Here is a 21664-nt window from a genome sequence, read left to right as displayed (position 1 = left end):
TGGGGCATCACCAGAGCTATGGACCACAGGCAGGGAGAGCCTGGGCCCTGCTGGGGCTAAGCAGCTCCTGGTACCTGTGAGCTGTTTCTGAATTTCAGTGTTGCCTGTCCTGCGGAGGAGGCTCACGCACTCCCTGATCCCGTTCTGCCGCCGGGTTTCGATCTTGTTGGTGGGATTCTTGAACACCAGGTTCCGGAGGGCTCCAGCTGCCGCCCGCTGCACGTTCTGGTTCTGGCTGCGGAGCAGCTCCACCAGCTTAGCAATGCCCCCCAGCCGGTAGACCTGGCAAGGAGAGACATGGGACAGACATGGGACATGAGCATGGAGCACTGGAGCAGATACGGGACAGACACAGGACAGACACAGGACATGAGCATGGAGTGTCACAAGAAACAGGGGATGAACATGTGACAGACACGGGGCAGACACAAGGACAGACATGGGACTGACATAGGACAGACACCTCCCATGATCATGGCACCAGCACAGACCTGTGCCTTCAGCACAGAGCACAGGACACTGCTGGGACAGGGGCACCCAGAACTGCACTGGCAGTGCCAGGGATCACATGGCCCATCCTGGGGGAGCTGGCAGGGAACGAGAAGCAGAGCTGGCAGGGAACAAGGGCCAGAGATGGCAAATCTGGTTCAGGCCATAGGTCATGAGCACAAAGGTCCTGGCCTGGAGGTTCAAGAGTGGCTGTCTACGAGTAATGGCCATGGACAGAGGCCTTTGCCTCTGGAAATGTGCTCCTGCAAACTTTCACCCACCTCCACAGTCTGCACCAGGTGGAAATGTTGCCCTGCCTATATGCAGAGCCATTAATAGCTATCTAATGACATGCTGTGGTCATTTATCTGCATCCTGAGATCACAGGCTGAGCTCAGAGGGATGGTCATGACCAGTGTCACCACCCTTGAGGTCAGCCAGAGGCAGTAGAGGGAGCCCAGACCTCAGGACACCATACACAGGGCATAGAGCTTTGAAGGCAAATCCCTGCAGCTGAGCCCTCCAAATGCTGTGTTCCTGCTGTGGGATGTGCTCTGCACCAGGCGTGATCCCGCCCGGAGCCCATCCTGGCACAAACACCCTGTCGGCGGAGGTTTGCTGACAATGGACAGTGAATGAGCACCTTTCAGGAGGGAAGGAAAACAAGCGTATGCTGGGATGAGTCACCGATGTGCTCTGGCGTATTTTTCTGGGAAGGATGGGACAGCCCAGTGCTCAGAGAGGGTTTGCAACGGTAACAAAGGGTGTGGCCACCCCACAATCAGCCCCATGAACATGGGATGGGCACCTGCACTCAGCCAGGCACAGCCAGGGCACAGAGGCACAGCCCCACACCAGCACTTCCAGCTCCACTGTGATGCCAAGACAGGGAAAGCCACTTCTAAAGGCTTGGCATCTTGATAAACCCAGGGTGGGGATAAACTTCGGCGACATCCTTGCTGCATCAGATCGATCCTTCAGGCATCAGAAGAATAACCTGTGTTATAAGAAGGGCTTCTCTATGATCAAATATCACAGAATTACAGAGGGGTTTGGGCTGGAAGAGAACTTAAAGTTCAACCAGTCCCACCCCCTGCCATGGGCAAGGACACCTTCCACTACCCCAGGTTGCTCCAAGCACTGCCCAACCTGACCTTGGACACTTTCAGGGATGGGGCAGCCCCCACTATGGATGTATAAAGAATATTTGTACACAATCACTAATTAACCCATTGGCTCAGGTGGCTGAAATAGTCTGGAAAAGGGCTGTGAATAAGGCTGACAAAGGGCTGTGAAAAAGGCTTGCAAAGGGCTGCAGAGTCACTGATCAATGCCCAGCAAATGTCACAGTGGGACTTAAGGCAGCTTTGTCTGGCTCTGACTCCACAGCTCTGAGACAGCAAAAGATTTATGTGGAATTGGTGCAGTTGCCCCCAGGAGAGGATGTTGGATGGCAGCTTCCACACTGCCAAACCTCATTACCCTGTGCTAGAGCAGCTCCTGGTGACAATGGCAACAGTCTCCTCTGCTACCCGGAAACTATTCCAGGCGTTAAATCCTGACCAACTGCTTTTGGGAGAAAGTGGCCATTAATCGCTGAAAAATCCACTTAATCAATACCTGAGTCTGACTAATGAGGTTTAAAGCACCTCGTGAAAACCAGGGAATCTGTGGATCCTTAGTACTGAGGAAAACCAGTCCCATCCCTCTCTTGTGCCATCACCCCCAGTGTGGCAGCAGAGCTTTGGAGGAGTCTGCTCACCTCCTGCTTGGCAGACTCATCCTGGAAGCAGGTGTGCTGCAGGTAGTAAGCCCCCATGGCCTGGTACTTGTCATCAGAGGAGCACAAGAGCTGGATGGCCTTCTGGATGGTCATGGTGCCAGCATCGATCTCATCACCACAGATCCTGTGTCAAAGAGAAATACAGAGCTGGGTGAGTGCTCAGATGAAACAACTATGTCAGCACTGAAAGGGATTGGGAAGAAATTCATTAAAATCTAAAATATTATCACATTGCCACATAGAGCACACAGTGCATCCCTAGTGCATTTCTCTGTCTCAAAAAAGGGGATGGTAAAAGATGGAAAAGACACAGTGGAGGGCACTGAGGATAATGAATTCTGAGTCCAGTCTATCCACAAGCAAAGGAGACAGAAAATGAAAGCTGGCTTGAGTTACTGGATGTCTGATCATGTCTAAAGTGTAAGTTTAATGAACAGAGACCCAGTTCACTGTTCCCCAAATAAAGGACTGAGTGGACAGGACCATCTACCAGGTCATGAGGCAGGTGATTTTTCCATAGCATGGAATCCTTTGATGTGAGAGGGGGTGGAAACAGAAATGTGAAAGCAGTTGATGGTCTTGGGAGGCTTGAGCAAGGAAAAGGCCTGTCTGGAGTGATGGGATGGTCAAATAGGCAGTTTATGAAATGCTAATAATAGCTCTGAGACATCCTGCTCCCAGGGGATGTTCACACTAGCTGTCTCCAAGCTCTTATAAAAGCTGACCACTGTCATCATTGCTGTTAGAGGTAAAGAATGTGCCCGCAACTCCAGAGGAAGGATATGAATTCCTCTGGCTTGGGGCAGGACTGGAACCTTGGGAAAAATACAAACACCTGAAGATTTTTCCACTTGTTTAGAAATGTGAAGGTCCTGCTCTTTTTGGCTTGTTCTTACTCAGCACCATCTGTGATGTTTTAACCACATTAAATTAGAAAAGGGTCCAGACTTTCGGACTGATGAAGGTCTGAACTACAAAGCTTGTCTGTGTTTCCAGTTATAGAAATGAATGTAATTTAAAGTTCCTGTCTCCTCTCAGCACCCTTGCAGCTGAATTCTGCAGAGGCTGCACAGGGATCTCAACTCAAAACAGTGGTGGCTGCATTAATTTGCAAAGTCCAGGACTGAGGAGAGTCAAACCCCAAACTACTGTAAGCAGTGATGCGATACAAATGGGAAAGGCCTCATTAACAGCGGATGGAATCCAAAAGTGTGCAGACTTTGCCAGGCCAGCGAGGTCGTGGCTGTGCCTGGCTGATGTTATTCCCTGGGACTGATGGGGTGTTCTACCTGGAGATCAGGAAATCCCCTGGACCCCATTTGAATCCCATTTATTTATACACATTTTTGCTACATGTCACCGTGACTAACTCTGTAGAAGGGCTGCTCATCTTCAGACAATCCCACAGACCAACAAAACAGTGACCTTGAATAATGAACCCATTATTTTTGAACCCATTACATTTGAAATGTTAAATATCACAACAAGACAGTAGCACGTCCAGGCACAGAATGGACAGAGCTGCTTTGACTGAGCCAAAGAAATGTAAAGAATAAAGGTCTGGAAGGGACACTTGGTCACCACCAGCAGCACCTACAGTGAGGTAAAACATTTATCTTTATGAATCCAAGGATTCCCCTCCACACAGCACAGAACAGCGAATAAGACACACAGTTCCCATGGGAATTTCATACCAAATATCAAAAGGCAGCATGAAGGACTCTGGTCTCCACTGTCTTCACTGGCAGAAAGTTACATCCAGTCTGCATAATTCATTCAAGCACCAGTGGAGTCAGTGGAGAGAAATCAGTGCTTCCAAAAACCACCTTACCTTTGTCTCTTGGACATTTTTCCTAGCACAGGAAGCCCTGCCCTCTGGAGACACCTCTGCCTCTCTTGGTATGCAGGAATGAGAGACAACAGTCTGGGGTTGGACCTCAAGCATTCCATGTCTAAGGCTGGATGAACCTCATTCCACTTTTATTTCTACACTGCAATAAAACATCACTTCCTCATAACACTTTTCCTCAGTTTGAACCTCTACCAAAATGTGGCACCAAGGAACTTCCATTAAACTTGCAACAAGGACACACAAAAGTGGAAAGACAAAGTTGAATGCAGAAATTATGAAGCCCCAGAAATCCTTGGGTTGGATCCAGGATGTTGTGATTTTCTGTCAGGTTTTTTTCATGCTCCTGAGACATGACTGAGCTGAGACCTGATGGGTCCTGCACCAGGGAGGGGCTTCTCCTTTGGGAACTGGGACCTGGACTGGCAGTGTGGAGAGAAAGGCAGATTGGTAAAAAAACCAGGTCAGTTGCCATGTAATCATGGTGATATTGTTTTCTTTATAGTTTTTAATCAGATGCACTTTTTCTGAGATATTCACTTGGTCCAGCTACTCAGGGAAGGCAATTTTCTTCACATCCACTCCATAGAGGCCCAAACCCTCCTTCAGCTGGGAAAAACTGGGGATGCAGGTGCAGTTCTGTGGGAAAAGATGGGGAAGGTTCCCTTTCCTTGCTGGCTCCTCAGCAGCAGTTCATGGCAGGTCAGCAGCCAGGCTCAGTCACACTGCCCAGGAAGCAGCAGGGACTTCTCCTGGCTGAGAATAAAATCATCCTGGAAAAGCCCAGCTAAGAGGAGATTGTTCTCCAGCCAGTCAGAGATATTCTTGAGCAGATCCACATTATGGGAACAACAACGAGCTCCAAGACAACTCTTGGACTGAGCCATTTCCAGCCTGGGCAATGTGCCTGGTAGAAGGAGCTCCAAGGGCTGTTCTTCCACAAGAAAGAAGCAAACAGAGTAGGAAGAGACCTTAGTTAGAAATTATTCAATGGAGACAAAGAAGATCAGGTTCTGGAATGGAAGGGAAACAAATACTGAAGAGGACCAGTATCAGAGAAAGGCAAATTCCCTCCCATTGCATGAGCAGATTGTTTTGTCTTAATCAAATCTAAGTTTCCATCCTGCTTGTTAGGGGTACACGTCCCAAGAGAGGAGGAAGTCAGAAAACTCTTAATAAATTCCATTGTTCATTAATAAAATCAGATTGGAGTCACTCAAAACAGACTCAGCATTTTATCCCAAGTAAAAACAAACCAAATTGGAAGGTACCTTTCATCATACTCAACTCTACTTCCAGGGCATTGCTTAGCCCTGAAGAATTAATGTTTTGGTATTGATCACCTTTAATTATCCCAAAAGACAGGAAATAGATCAGAAGACACCCTCAGTACCTTTCCTAACTATTTCAATAATTCCTGTGTTCTCTCTGTTTGCAGTACTTCCAGGGAAGCTGAGCTCAGGAGGGAATGGTTGTAGGGGACACAGTCACTGTCCCTGAACTTCAATCACAGCACAGAGGCTGCTGCAGCTCAGCTGGGGCCAGTTTGGTGTCATCACAGCCAAATGTGACACTAAGGAACCCCAAAGGGTTGTCCCAGCCTTTACTGCCTGCTCCATAGCTGCCTACTGAGGCATCCAAGACATTTAACAGAGCAACTCTGAGATATTACAGGTTCCCAGGTGCCTGGCGACACACTCGTTTCCACATGGTCTCTAATGAGGTGTTTCTTTCTCCACACACAGAGAACTCCAAAGGGAAGAACATCCACATCTACCAATGGGGCCAAAGGTGAGTGTGGGTTTGCAGGCGGCCATTAAAATCTCCTGATCCAGATCAGCAAACCCTCAGCCAGGGAATGTCTGCAGACACCCAGCTCCCCATTCCATGCTCCCAAAGGAGAACACCCCGAATCCTTCTCCAGGGGTGGGATGAGTCTGGTCTCTCAATCATGTCTCCATCTCAGACATCTGGGGCTCCCTGAGGTCAGCAAGAGGTGTTGGCTCTGTTAGGGGGTAACTCAGGGACCTGTCTCTGAATTCAGCCCCGTTGGCCACTGGGCACCTCAGCTCAGAGAGAGGCATCTCCTGAAGTGGTGTGACCAGCTCAGGCCACTGCAGGGCCACAGCCACCACCTTGCCTGGCCCTGTCTGTCCCATGCGGCACCAGAAGCACAAAATGCAACAGCTCCAAGCAGAACTAATAAATGTGAGTCCTTGATGTATACAGTTTTCATGTATCTCAGGTTCCAGCTGGAGGGGCACAAAGATTCTAAATTTCCTATGAGGATTAAACATACCATTGTTTGTTATTGCTCCTTATTATTGTTCCTTGATGACCAAGCAGGATGGAGAAACTTTTATCCTGAGTGGGCATAAAAACCATCAATAACATTGATAACATTCCAACAGGTAATTTAGGCAAAAGCTGCCTGCTCAGAATGCCACCCTGTCACCTAGAGCATGCTGCAGCAGAGCTGTGCCACCCAGCAGAGGAAATGGAAAATGGGTGAATATGGGTGGTCTCTACCAGCTGCTGAAATCACTGGTGCTGCAGCTTCCAGGGTGAAAGGCTGCAGCTCTAAAGGACATCACAAGAGATCAGAAAGAAGAAGGGTTCTGGGGAGAAGAGGGAGTAACTAGGGAGAAGAAGATTCCTCCAGCTCTATCAGACTCCAGAGAGCTGCATTTTGGCAAAATGTGAGTGCTGCTCACCGAGAGCAGCCTTTGGGCAGGAGCCACTGCAACAACCCTGAACGTCTGAGCCCAGGCCAGAGCTGCTGAGCTTGGAAATGTTGATCCAGATATGACATAATGATTACCAAGGCTCAAGTCCCTGAGTGGTTATAGAGAAGTATGTCTGGAATCTCAGAATCGCAGAGGTTGGAAAAGACCACTGAGACCATCGGGTCCAACCTGTGACTGATCCCCATCTTGTCACCAGCTCAGAGCACTGAGTGCCATGTCCAGGTGCTCCTTGGACCCCTCCAAGGATGGGCACTCCACCACGTCCCTGGGCAGCCTCTTCCAATGTTTAACAACCTTTTCTGTGAAGAAATTCTTCATGGAGGAAATGGAAGGAACATTAGAAGGTCCCTCTCTGCTCTGAGGCAAGGTGATGACGATGATGACAACAGGGCTGGTGGAAGACAATAAACTACATGACGAGTTTTCAATAGAGTTCAACCTCCTGATCTGGCAAACAGTGCAGAATTCAGATTTCATCACCAGAACCAATACCATCGGGTGAGTAAACCCCTCTGTCATGATTTAGTTTATCAGGGAATCACAGAATGGCTTTTTCTGAAAAACATTTCAATGTTAAACTACTCATCAGGCAGCTGGAGGAAAGGGGCTTCTGTCAGAGTTGCTGCTTTAAGAGAGAGGACTCTGTAAGAGAGATACCAGTTGTCAGAGACAGCTCTTTCCTGTCTCACACAGCCAGAGCCAGTTCAATAAATGGCAGCAATCACATGATCAAGAAGAGTCGCAGAAGTTAAATAACTTTGTCACCCAATGCAGAGGGACTTCTCAGCACAGACAGTTTCACAGTTCTTGCACTGTCAAATTCAACACACACAAATTCTTCAGTTCAGAATTTCAGTATCTGCACAGCACTCTCACCACCTGAAAACACTCAGTGACCCATTTTTTCTCTCACACCACCCAGGGAGATCAGATCCACAGCAGAGGATGCCAGAGTAGCACCACTCTTGAGCCAGTACTGACACTGTCCATGTGCATTACAGAGGAGTTTTGTATCACAGACAGACCCAGTGGATCACAGATCCCACTGCAATCCCTCTTGCAGCAATGGAAATCATGGATCATCTCAGATCACCCCATGGATCACCTCAGAAAGCATGGAAAGCACCCAGCCCTCCCCTGGCTCTTGCAGGCTGTTTGCAAACCTGCAGACAAGAAATCCAACACATCCCTACATAGAAAATCTGCAGTACAAAAAGTGAACACAGAACTCTCCATGCGACAAAGGCACAAACGCCACCTGGAGAATGCTCAGAATGGAAGGACAGAGCCCCAAACCGGGAACTGGCAGCAGCTGTGGCCCAGCCAGGCCCTATCTCTGCATGTGCAGGTCAATAATGAGGTACCTACAAGGAAAGCTCTCCCTACTCAACACCAGATGAGCCAAGCGAAGATTGAGATCTCCAGGCAGAGAATCCTCCAGACACAGGAGCCCTACACAGCAAGGAGAGCCCAGACATGGTCCTGACCTGGATCTGAAGCCCCTCCCCAACCAAAGCACACTGAGAGCAAGGCCAACAGTGCCCTGCAAGATACTTTATAACACCCAAAAGTCTTCCAAAAAAAGTGATTTTTCCAAAGAGGACAACTCCTTTGTACATTTCTCAAGCATTAAGGATTTTGCTGCCAACCTCCTCCCCTTTGAGCAGAACTCCTGTACCAGGTGTCCCCTGCACCAGTCCAGCTCTGCAGAGCTTCAGGCAGAGCAGGGGCTGTGTCACAGCCACATCAGATTCACTGAGGGGACACAGCCCCAGCTGAGCCCACGACTTGAAACCTGACTTGGCGCCCAACGTTTCCCCACCAGAACCAGTTCTGCCAGATGAGCCGTGCCCCAAGCCAGGAGTGTGTAAATGGAGCCACTCCCTAACCAAGGGCAGCTAGAGCTGGAGAGGATCCCTCTCACAACAGCAGTTCTCCTCTCAGAAAATGCCATCATTCTCCAAGTGATTTCTCCAAAGCCATACCCAGGCTCCTGACTGTGGCTTTGACCAGAGCGTGTCAGGACTAACTGCTCCAAAGCTGTGTCCTCCCTAGGAGAAGGCAGCTGCAGCCCCAGGTTCAGGCATTTTGCCATCCCATCCACTACACTTTTCTGCTCTTCAGTCAGAAATTCACTAGAACAAGTAAGTTCCAGTTTGTGTAACATCTCTGGTTCCTGTCCCAGAGGATTTACAGAGCTGCTGACAGCAGCAAGCCAAGGCCACCAGTGCTCTGGGCTGGCCAGGGCTAATTTGGCATGTGTCAAACATGGAGTAACTGGGCACACAGGCAGCCAAGGGTCCCTGATAACATTCTAATGGAGCAGTGACGTTTCTTGGCATCCACGCTCTGGGACACACCCTCCTATTCAATCCCAAAAGAGGGAGGTTTAGCCAGAGTAACCTGGGACATTCCGATGTGGAAAAGGGCATGGTTTGGCTCACACTGCTGACAGGGAGGGGGATTTTCTCAATATCTCCCTCATTCCTTGGGGCAATAGCTCAACAGTTTCAGGCCTTTGGTGGGAGTTGTGACAAAGTCTGTGAGCCCTGGCAAGAAGTCTCACACTTATCCTGCAGTGTGCAAATTTTCCTTGGGAGCAGGGACCCCCAGGAATCAGTCTGGGAACCTTCAGGGTGCGACAAAACTCCACTGCTGTCCGCACATTGTGAGAGCTCCTAGGCTGGTGCAAAACAAGTCCTGTGTGATGCTGATGCAGCATGGGAAGTGCATCATCCCTGGGGATTCTTGTGGAAACTGCAGCCCCTCATTCTCCAGCTTCCACTGCAACGTTTTGCAGTTCAAAACATACAAAACATGGTCTTCTAAGACTTCCAAGACTATGGTTTGCACAGACCAAGTCTTTCCCAAGACTGCAGTGGAACCTGGTTGGTGCTCCAGAGCTGGAGGTAGAACAGGGCATTGGGCAGCTTTCAGTCACCACCTCTGTAATGCCACCCAAACCAGGTGATTGTCAGTGGGAGCTCGGCTGCGCTCACATGTACATCCTAGGGAGGGTCTGATCTCACTGCTGTGTTTTACATGCCCTGTGCTTGTAGGCAACATCTACAAGAAGGGATCTGATGCTCCAACATGATGGACCATGCTCCACTCTTACACATATCCTACCCCAAATGGGACTGGATGCTCTGCACAGGAAGGAATTGAACAGCTTCCACTGTCTCCTCTTTCCTTATTAGGCTGATTATTCCAATTACAATATTTACTTAAATTTATGACTCAGTTTTTTTCTGGAACCCAAACCAGACCTGAAGCAGCAGCTCAGTGGAGAGAAGAGGGAAACACTGCTGCTCAGTAGGCTCTGAGCTCTGCTCTGAGCCAGACCCTCAGGAACTGACTCTTTCCAAGACAGTTTTTTTGGGTATGTTTTCTGCCCGATTGAAGCAGCAACACAGCCAATATAGACACCCTGACTGCACACCAGGCCCCCTGCTCTTCACCTCCCCAGCCTTATCTCACTGTGGGTTAATGCCGCCACAGACACTGCGGGATTGTGTTGCCCAACATCACAGAGCTACAGCAGAGATATCTGCACTGAGCCAGTCCTATCAGTTTCCCTCCACAGCCCAGGAAACACAATAAAGCCCTTGAGAGTGACTCATCTGACCCACTTTGCTGCAGGATGCCCCGGTGAGGGCTCTCCAGTGGATGTAAGGCAGCTCAGGTGCCTGGCTCTGGTGGACAGAGCTCCCCAGCAGTGTCCACACTCCCTGAGGGTCAGAGCACTTACTTGGAGCTGGACTGGGCCTGTCCATAGACCCCGTCCTGCTTGCAGCTCATCATGGGCTGGGCATAGACCACGTCGGGCTTGTTGCTGGAGGGGCAGGACAGGGCCCGCGCTGGCATTTTTTTACTGGTCCTGGAGGCTCCCTGCTGGGTGCTGCAGCTGCTGTAGATGCTCTGGCGGTTGAGGGTGGCCTTGTGCTCGGCGCGGCCGCCACCGTGAGCCTTACGCAGGGTGCCGCGGGGAGGCTCGCAGTAGAGGTCGGGCTCACTGCGGCTGCTCTTGATGTTCTGCACGAAGCAGTAATCGCTGCCGGCCCGGGGGCTGCACAGCGCCTTGCCGTGGGCCCGGCTGGCCCAGCCCTCCATCTGGCTGTAGGAGCTGTAGCGCCGGCTCTCCACATCCCGCTTCAGAGTCCCGTTGTACAGCTGCGAACACCAAACACAGCGGGTTAGGGCAGAGCTGAGCTGCAGCTCGGCATTGCCGGGCCCACCCTGGGGTTGTTAACCACTTTCCGGGCCCTCTGAGGCATTTTCATGCCCAAAATTTATGGGAGATTATCCCTCCTGCAGCCCTTACAAAGGAGCCAAACCCCACCTAGATATCAGGAACACTGAGGGATCAGGATGTGGGATCTGGGAGCTTTAAAGCAGAACTGAAAACTCACACATGACCCTGGCAATAGAGAAAGTGCTTCATTCCCAGCACACAGGGTCTAACCACCCTGTAACTCCAGGAGCTCACTGCACATGTCTCACCAGCACGGAGCTTGAGGCCCCATTCTGACCTTCCAGCAGTGCCTGCATTTATTTTTAATTTCCTTATGCTATTTTCTTCCCCTCCCATTTATTAGTTCCTTAGGAAGGGAGTAAAGGGAGTGAAAAATGAGTAAGAAGGGATTCTTGAATCAAACTGTGCCAACAAACAAGTGGAGACATTGAGTATCTGCTTATGAGTTACAAGGTGTGTAGTATCTGCTCACATAATGGGATGCTCTGGGAACAATGGGGAATGTGCAATAAAAACTGAGATGACTAAGACAGGAAATAAAAGAGAAAAGATAAAAGATGGTAGAATAAACCATCTACAATTAACAAAACAAAAAGATGGCTTTAGCTGTCCTGCTGTCAGTTCAAAATGCCTTCACCACTTCACCAGAAGTCCTCCAGATTTGCATCAAGTTTGCCACACCAGGATTGAATACAATCTTCTTCTGCAATGTTAATCCAAACCCTTTTGGATGTCAGTGCTGGCTCCTGGGAGCCTGCAGGGTTATGTCCAAATGAGAGACAACTCACTCAGGTGTGTACTCCAGAAAGGAAAATAAATTAAGCTGTTTTAGTACTTCTTGCCCCATGATGCTGGGTTTGTGTCCTGCACCCTCTCAGCACTCTGGAAAGGAGATCTCCAAGGCATACAGCAAACAGGGATAAAATGAACTAAGAAACAGAACTGCCTGCCCCATTCCCCTTTGGTTTATCCTGGGAAAGCTCATCCATGGTCTCCTGTTGGATCAAAGCGTTTTTTCTCATCCAGCTCTAAGCAGTGGCACTTCAGGTGGCCCTTTCTACATAGGCCACCCAAGGGTCCCTTTGGCTGGGAGAGAAAAGTCCATACTGGCTCCTAATCATTTCCATGTGTGTGTGAAAAGTCTGTGCCTGCTGTAATAGTTCACGTCACTGAAAAAGTCCATATTTCCTAAACTAGAAGCACTCCATGAGAAAGAAAGGGGAATCCTCTGCTGGCTCACCCTGAGTCCCTCGGCTCTGTCCTAACTCCCTCCCAGCCCTGGCACACTCAGCATCATTCCTGCCTCCAACACTCTGCGGAATTGTCATTATGTTAATTAATTAAGCCAAATATTTCTATTAACAAACTGATCTTCAGGAATGCAGGGAGTCCTCTCAGCTGTGTCCCAAATAGTTGCACAGCTAATGGCTGAAACCCTTCCCCAAGGGGCTCCCTGGCAGCACCTGGGCGGGACCAAACCCTTTAGTCCAGCTCTGCTGATGCCCAGCTCACTGTTATTTGAGTAGTTCTCATGCTTTCAGGTGTGCATCTAAACAGGTGAATTGCTGCAACGGGACAAAAGGGGAGTAAATTCTCTCTGTGTCTCCTCCAGAGGACACAGAATGAACCTGGTGCTGCAGTGGGGCAGGGGAAGAGTTGGAGCCTCCTGCAGAGCTCCCTGGCTTTGGAAGGACAGGTTGCAGGTGATAAGAGCCAGGATGAGGCACATCAGAGAGGAATGTGATGAGTTTTGGGAGCTCCCTGGCAGTGGGACAAGCCCTCTGCTGCCCAGGATGAAATCCAGGATGGCCACACACACAGGCTCTCTCCATGCCGGGTTTGCTTGGGATGTAGCACATGTAGCAACAGGAGAGGAACATTCCATGAAGTCATGATCTACCATGTATGTCCTCCTGAGGTGATATCCTCCTCATTCCAATTCATTTTCCTGGGTTCAGAGACCCTGGGGACAATGTGGTATGGACAGGACTGCTGTGAAGAGGTACAGGGTGGACTTTGTGCTCAGTGGAGCCGCTGGCAGTGGCTGCAGGACAGACAGCAGCTTGTTAGATGTGAGCCCTGCTGGTTTTCTTTATGAGTCAGTTTAAACTGGGATTATTCTGTACAGCTGTCAAAAGCTTGGCAGAGCTGTGGAGCCCCTGGGCATCTGCTGAAACCAATTCAGGGAAGCCTGGAAGAGGAACTTGTTGTTTATCTAAAGCTGGGGTTTGCTCTGCAGTGCGCTCACCAAGGGGAGGGGGGAGTGTGTCTCAGTTTACTGAGATAGAAACATTGATTCTAGATTTCCTGCTGGGTTTTTGAGTAGCTGCAGCATTGTCCTCCTCCTTGGCAGCCTGAGATGGGTGAAGCTGTGTGCAAAGACACCTTTCTGCAACACAGGAGCCCTGGGCTGCAAGTCCAAGCAGGTCTCGGCAGGGCGGGGGAGCCTTTTGCAAACTCATGGGAAAATCGTTCCCGTGTGATGTGAAGCTCATTACCAAAGGCAGTCCACGACTTTTATTGCTGATTCTACCAGATGCTTGGCTGAGCCCATTTTAATCTCTTTCAAGTGGCACGGACCTAATTGGTATCTCAGAATCCCTCTTTGCAGCAGGAGCCTGATCCAAAGGCTCCAGATCGATGAGGATTCTCCTGCCAGCTCTGGCAGATTTCAGAGGTTGCCGAAGTCTCTGTAGATCTCTGCACAGCCGAGGCTGGTCTGATCCCTTCTTGATCCCAGCAAAGTGCCCTCTATGTGCCTTAGAGTTGCTTCCTGACACTAAAACCCAAATCCCTGTTTTGGGAATATATCCCCAGCTAAGTCAGACACCGTCACTTCCTGAGCTGGAGCAAATGTGGCCAAAGGAATGCAATTCCCTGCAGCTAGCAGTGAGATAGGATGCCCAGCAAGGAAGAAGGGAAGCACTGTGTGTCTGGAGAGATGCCATCTCTGAGGGTGAAGGTGATGTTGTCACACAGTCTGTGGTTTAAAGAGCCACCTGACAACATCTCCCAACTTCTGCTGATGCTGCTCTGTGTGCAGGGAGCTCTCCCTGGGCAGAAGAGCAGCAGTGAAAGGAAAGAATCAATCTCTGGCCTCCAGACTTCATCAGTGCCCAGATTTCCTAATGCCCCGAATGACATCTGCCCACTGCCCATGGGTGTGTGCATAGTGTGCCATCCACACCTCTGCCCTTTAGGAGTGTGGGGAAATGCTGGGAAAGACCAGGAAGTCCCTCAAAGCGAGGTGGAGACAGGAGGCAGTGATCCTACACTGCACAGGATCCTACACTGCAGGATCTGGGAAGTGTTTTGAAGGACTCAGGCTGTCACCAAGACTCCTCTCCATGGGAGCTGCGAAGTCAGGAAAGATTGGAATGTCTCTCCTTCCAGCACACAATTCATTGGCAACGTGCACTGGCAGCCCAGAAAATCATCTGTGTCCTGGGCTCATCCCACAGTGTGGGATTCTCCCCTCTTGTCTGCTCTCGTGAGACCCCACCTGGAATACTGTGCATAGCTCTGATGCTCCAAACCATAAGGAGGACATCGAACTGTTGGAGTGAGTCCAGAGGAAGCCACCAAGCTGATAAGGGGACTGGAGCACCTCCCCAGTGGAGACAGGCTGGGAGAGCTAGCAATGTTCAGCCCGGAGAAGAGAAGGTTGGATAGAGACCTCACAGCACCTTCCAGGGTCTGAAGGGGCTGTGGGGAAGATAAAGAGGGACCCTTCATCAGGAACTGCAGTGCAAGGACAAGGGGAATGGCTTTCTACTGCCAGAGGGCAGGGATAGATGGGATATTGGGAAGAAATTGTTCCCTGTGAGGGTGGGGACGCCCTGGCACAGGGTGCCCAGAGAAGCTGTGGCTGCCCCTGGACCGCTGGAAGTGTCCAAGGCCAGGCTGGATGGGACTTGGAGCAACTTGGTCTAATGGAATGTGTTCCTGCCCATGGCAGGGGGTAGAATGAGAGGATCTTTAAGGTCACTTCCAACCCAAACCTTTCTGGGATCCTGTGATCCTATGGTTCTGATTCTAGCCATTCCACCACACCCTGGCAGTCCCCTGTGCCTGTAGGATGCAGGAGGAGACTCAGGTGCAGCCAGGCCACCTGTTACCCTGAATTTTAACTTGAACTTGTCCTCCCCACTGTGAAATGAGTCTGTCAGTGAGACCAGGCCTTGGGAGTCATTCATTCATAGTCAGACAGGGAAGCCAGGGGGGGAAGAAAGGCACTGGAGATGAGCACTGATGGCACTGGTGCTCCTGTCAAAAATGAGCACTGGTGGCACTGATGCTCCTGTCAGGCCCAGGGAGGAAGTGCCTCCCTCCCTGGCAGCAGCACAGACCTGCCTTTAAATTAATGAGCATTTATGGATCTCCACTCCTCAGCCTACAATATGTTTGTTCTAGGAACACCAAGTGGAATATCCAACACACAAGGCAGGTAAACAAACATCTTTAACCTCTTATTTCAGCTGGAATTAAACTGGTTCTAGAGGGAAAGTCAAAATGGCATTTTCTCAACCATCAGCCATGAGTCCTTTTCTGGTTTTTTCTTCCATAAGCCCTTTTGCTTGGCAGGAAAAGTCGCTGTCCTCCCACTGCTCTTCAGAGAAGCAGAAGCACAGAGCAAGGTGCACCAGCCCACGAATGGCGCCTGGATCCAGCTCTGCCTTCCCACGTCAGAGCCCTCCCAAAGAACTGGGTGGTTCCAATTCTGCATCTGAGGACGCCATCAATTCATTACCTGCCTGGATTTTTTTCCCTTGCAATTTGTTTGTTTCTAGAGCAGCAGACAGAGAAGTGAGTGCTCCGTATAAACATGTCAGGAGCAAGTTTCTCCCAGGCTGGAGGGCAAAGCACAGGAGATGCAACCTGGGCAGGTCCCACCCTGAGTGCTGGGTGGGGAGAGCTCCTCACGCTCCTTGCGAAACACTCCGGCTGCTGCTCCCTCCGTGGCAGGGAGAAAAATTGCAAAACCAGCAAATACATTGTTTATCTATTTCTGAAATGCTCCTTCCCACCTCTCCCAGGAGCTGCCTTTCCCTATGATTTTTTTTCTGGTTTTTTTTTCATTCAGCTGAGATTTAGGTCTTGCTGGTTCTGTTTGTTCTGGCCAGGGATGGCAACATCCAACTTGCTGTTCCAAAACCTAAAGCTTCATGCTAAACCGCCCAAGGACACCAGGCTCTGACCAAGCAATGATGTGCAATGACTCTAAACCTTTGTTTTCTTTGGCAAGATTGCCCAAAACACTCTCTGTTGGGGTTCTTTCAAGTTTGGATGTGTCATCACAACAAATGACAAATTTTGACCTGAAATCCTTATGGAACAAAGCTCCCACTGACAATGAGAGGTTTTGTCCAAAGAGGCAAAGGCAGGCAGGGTCAGCAGCAATCACCTCCTGTGTAGGTAGCACTCTAGGGAGAGAAAGCTCTGACACTTTCTCCCACAGAGGATTTTTGGGTAAGAATTTTCCTGCAGTCTCTGGTGCAGAGGGATCACTGGTGTGTGTTTTTCATTAGTGTCATAACGGCTGTAATCCCTACAGGTAACTGCCTTAATCAGAGCACCACCAGGCCAGCCAATTATTCCTTGGTCTGGGAGCATCACTGCTCCCAGAAGATGTTGTTAAAGTAACACCTGGCCCACCACAAGGGAGACACTTGAGGGGCTAGAGCATGTCCAGGGAAGAGAAGGGAGTTGGGGAAGGGTCTGGAGCACCAGGAGAGGCTGATGGAGCTGGGGGGGCTCAGCCTGGAGAAAAGGAGGCTCAGGTGGGACCTTCTGGCTCTGCACAAGTCCCTGGCCGGAAGAGGCAGCCAGGCAGGGGTCAGGCTCTGCTGCCAGGGAACATGGAACAGGACAAGAGGAAACAGCCTCAAGCTGTGCCAGGGGAGGTTCAGACTGGACATGAGGAGTAATTTCTTCATGGAAGGCATCGTTAAACATTGGAATGGGCTGCCCAAGGCAGTAGTGGAGTCACTGTCCCTGGAGGTGTTGAAGAAATGACTGGACCGGGCAGTTGGTAGTGATGGGTCAAAGGTTGGACTCAAGGATCTTAGAGGCCTCTTCCAAACTCAATGATCCTGTGATGTGAAAGCCCCAGCTCATCTTTGTGGGGATGAGGATCTGCTGGAGACAGGACACTTTAACATCTGAGATTCCCTCTGCAGCACACACAGCGTTTGTTTGCCCTCACTGCGGGCAGTGCTGGGGAGACACGCTGTGGACATACATCATGTGGGGGATTTCCTTCATGTGGAAGCAGTAGCATGGAGATCCAGGTGGGTTCTACACCTTGTCCTGGCACTGCCTCATCTTGGTCATGCTGTGGGAGCTGGGAATGTCCCTGCCAGGGATGGACCCGCTAACCCAGCAGACCCAGGCAAGAGCAGGGTGGGAACTGAACCTCAGAGGTCTTTGCTGGAGGCACTCCAAGTGCTGCCTGCTGTGTGTTTGGGATTTTGTTATGCCTCTCCAAAGCTGTACCCGCAGTTGGGGTGAGCACCACAGTCCCTGGAAACCATGGACCACCCGGCTTTGACTGTGGCAGAACAGAACCCACTTTTGGGGTGTCAGAGACAAGGGTGCAGCTCATGCTGAGGCTTCTGCCATGACTGCACTGCTCTGGGTACCCAGTCCAGCTTCCTTAGCCCTCCCCCAGGTTTGTCTGTGTTAATCATGGTCACCACTGACCCTCCTGAATCTGAGGCATTGCTCACACCAGGACATGGCTCCAGTAGCTGGAGGGCTTTGGGAACTGATGGCCACTCACAGCGCACAGTGGCAGTAGGGTGACAAATGTCTCTAAGGCTCCACAGCACCTGGGTTGACATATCACCTGGCACAGAGGGGTTTGCAGTCACTGATGCTCCCATTACTGCATCCCAGCATGGTCCCTGAGCAAAGGAATCCCCAAAGGCTGAACATCCCTGAGGGCTGAGCCAATCCCTGACACGTGAGCCAAGGAATGCTGCAGCCAAGAGCAAACCCACTGCCTTCCAAGAGCCACCAAGTTTCTGGAGTGGCCCCACTGGCTCAGTGTTCCCTGCACTGGCTGTGAGAAGGTGCTCACTGGGGAGAGCGATACAGCAAACGAGGCACCCAACAAGGGGAATTAACAGAAAATAATCTGTAATAATGGGTGAATCAAAGGGTTTAATGCGAGGTGTTAGAAACACAGAATCATGGAATCATTAAACTGGAGAACCCCTCTAAGATGAAAGAGTGCAGCCATTAATCCAACACTGCCACATTCACCTTAAACCATGTTGTCAAGAGTCAAACCCACAAGTTTTTGAACACTTCCAGGGGAACTCTACCACTTCCCTGGGCAGCCTGTTCCAAACTGACTGATCCAGAGAGAGCTCTTCCTCCAGACATATAATTTCTCTTGCTCTAATATGTGAACATTAGTCTTACAAGGTTAGGAAAAAAATGCAGAAGTGAAAAGTTTGACATTTCCAGGAAGACACAAAGCAGGAGGAAGCCAGAGATAGCAGCTTTTAAGAGCCATGGGTGGGACAGAACACCTTTAGTGTCACCATCTGAGGCAGTGCCTTAGATTAGGGCACTTCAAGAGCAGTGTCTCAGGTGCAGGTGCTGTGGAGCAACACCATGGACATGGATGCACCTTTTAAACTCAAGGGGGATTGGGAGTCAGTCATTCCCCTCAATATTACACTGGCTCACTTCCCTGAAGTATCTGAGTTTGCCTGTGCTCCTCAAAGGACTTTGCCACTTCTCAGACACTTTTACAGCTCCAGCTCCAGCTGGAAATAAGTCCAGCAATTTTGCCTTCAAAAGCAGATTTGCTTTATCTTTGGTTTCATGTCTTACAATCCAGGAATTATGAACAAGGAAACATTTTTTATAAAGCCTAGAACCTACACAGAACTCAGTCTGTAGGCAAAAGCTGAAGTTGTCCCAAGCTGGAGGCTGGTGGTGGATGTGTGGAACCTTTAATACTGTCTTGAAGAAGCAAAATGGAGGAGGCTGCTTGGTGTGGTTGGGGAGTCTGGTGTGTGTTGAGCTTGTTAAGCACATTTAGTCTTGAGGTTATGTGTTCCAAAGTGCCACTGGCACCTGGGACTGCTCATCCCTGAGTGCAGTCATCTCCCTGTGCACTCATGTCCCTGCTACATTCAGCTCCAGTGGCAGGAGATAGGGATCCAGGGGGGCTGATTCATCCTGACCTGACAGATCTCCCAGATAGGGGAGATTAATCACCTCCCCTACCTCTGCCTTTGTTGGCCAAGGGAGGAGTCAGACAACTTGTCAAAACTAAATGGCTGATTCTCAGATAGACTCAGTTAGGTAAGACAAATTTTACTGTGAATCCTTCACAGGTCCCAGTCCTTTTTGCTAAAGTAACTCAGGGCCTGAAGACCTTTACCAAAAATATTTAGAATTAAAGGGTTGCATGACACTTAAATTTGGAGAAAGACCCTCCCTCCTCAGTAAGCACAGAGGAGTCTCTCAGAGAACAGCCAGAGCTGCCTAAATCCCCGGTGAGCCAGAAGGAACTGAACTGATGTGTCCACAGGACTCTGGTGTCTAATGGAGTTCCTGACCTTCATCACCTTCATGACCTTCATCACCACCTTCCAGCTGCTCCCCAGAACACTGACACTACCGACTGAAACCCCCAGCAGCCAGTGGCATTCAGACCTACACAGTATTTGTCCAGCTGCCACAACGATTGGGAACAAGATCAGGAATTAACAAGAGGAAACAATAACCCTCACACCAACAATAGGAGCTGCAGTAGCACCTTGCCAGCATCAGCAGAGCTGGGCCTTGGCTTCCTCTCTCTTTAACAAAAAAAAAATCTACAAACCCTGGGGATGGCTGAAACAGAGCAACTTTGCTGGGACAAAGCACAACAAACTGCGTTTAGGAATCACAACAGGCAAACAGTAATGTATCGCTGAAACAAAACATCCCAATCATTTGACTTCTGAAGCTCAAAGGCTCCACCTCAGGAGCTGCCTCAGTTGCACTTTTCTGGTGGCCACAAAAACCCTGCCTGGTTACCATGGCTGGACCCTCTGCAGGGCTCCACCACTGCCTTAGGGACAGACACAGGACACCTAGATGGATGGACCTGTGCTCTGACCCATCACAGAATCCCAGAATGGTTTGGGTTGGAAGGGACTTCAAAACCCATCCTGTTCCACTCCCTGCCATGGGCAGGGACACCTTCCACTAGACAAGGTTGCTTCAAGCTCCATCCAGCCTGGCCTTGGACACTTCCAGGGATCCAGGGGCAACCACAGCTTCTCTGGGCACCCTGTGCCAGGGCCTGACCACCCTCACAGGGAAGAATTTCTTCCATCCCTCACAGGGAAGAATATCCCATCTAACCCTGTCCTCTGGCAGTGGGAAGCCATTCCCTCCTGTCCTGGCACTCCATCCCTTGTAAATAATCTCTCTCCATCTTTCCTGTAGCTCCTTTAGGCACTGCAAGTCCACAATTAGGTCACCCCAAAGCTTCTCTTCTCCAGGTTGAACAATCCCAACTCTCCCAATCTGTTCTCACAGCAGAACTCTGCATGCCCCTGATCAACTTGATGCCTCCTTTGGACTCACTTCTCCATTTTGATGACAGAAGCCCCCCTGGCTAGGATTTAACCAGCACAGAAAAGGACACTGAAATGGGTCAACAGATAGGCTGGAAATAAACACTTCAAATACACTCCAGTGCTCCCAGGTTTCCTACTGAACACTCAGTGATGCAAACCCAGCAAGTTACACCGCTGCCTTGAAGCCCTCGTGCTACACCAAGGTCATTAGGAAAGATCCAGATAAATCCTTCTGAAGCTGAGGAATGCTAGTGCTCTAAACAGGCAGAGGGTCTGTCAACCACCAGGAAAAGCTACAGGTCTGTCTGTGTTTGGAGACACCAAAACCTTTCCTGGTTCAAGTCTTTGATGGCTGACCTGGAGTTGTTTTGCAGTCCCAGGGTTGTTGAAAGGAGCCCTTTGCTTTTCTCATATTCAAACCCCAGATCTGTGAATTGCTCCTTTCTACTTTAGAGCTGATGAAAAGCAGGGAAGAACAGAACACAGGTCTGAGAGAGCACAAGTTGTCCCAGTGGACTCTGGAATTGTTTGGAGTGATTCCCTGTGAACCAGGAGTTTGTCACCAAGGACCAGAAGCTCTGTGGGATGTCCAGACCAACACTGAACAAAGACAGGTAACATCTCACCTGTGCTTTTTCTAGAAATGTGCAATAATTTATTTGGAAATCACTGTGGAAGAACAGGACCCCCTTTTCTGCAAGCATGGAAAATATCTGGGAAGAATATCACTCAGTATCACTGATGCTGGGAACAGTTCTAATGCAAATCCCCTGATCCTCATTCCCCAGCCACATTCGTGTCATTCACAGCCACGTTTTGGTGCACAGGAACAAAGATGGAAACTGCCCCAGCTGAGCACTAGATGTGCTCCAGACGTGAATGGAGTTGTGATAGTCTGAACTCAACCCTGATCCTTCAGGCAGCTTCCAAACTCTTGTGCCATTGGATATC

The 21664-nt window shown here is 49.9% G+C and overlaps 1 protein-coding gene across 1 annotated transcript in view; it reads right to left on the bottom strand.

Moving 5' to 3' along the window:
• PKP1 (plakophilin 1) overlaps positions 1–21664 on the bottom strand; it is a 48908-nt gene that overhangs the window by 18578 nt on the left and 8666 nt on the right. The window contains exons 3-5 of the mRNA XM_085083243.1: positions 10620–11041; positions 2252–2396; positions 75–282 (exon numbers count right to left, since the gene is read on the bottom strand). Of these exons, the coding sequence (XP_084939369.1) occupies positions 75–282; positions 2252–2396; positions 10620–11041 (775 nt within the window). The remainder of the gene's footprint in view (positions 1–74; positions 283–2251; positions 2397–10619; positions 11042–21664) is intronic.

Source organism: Lichenostomus cassidix, chromosome 26, assembly GCF_008360975.1.
Source record: "Lichenostomus cassidix isolate B80296 chromosome 26, HeHo_3.0, whole genome shotgun sequence".
NCBI lineage: Eukaryota > Metazoa > Chordata > Aves > Passeriformes > Meliphagidae > Lichenostomus > Lichenostomus cassidix.
The sequence above is the reverse complement of the archived record's forward strand: the minus strand, read 5'-3'. Positions and strand labels throughout refer to the sequence as shown.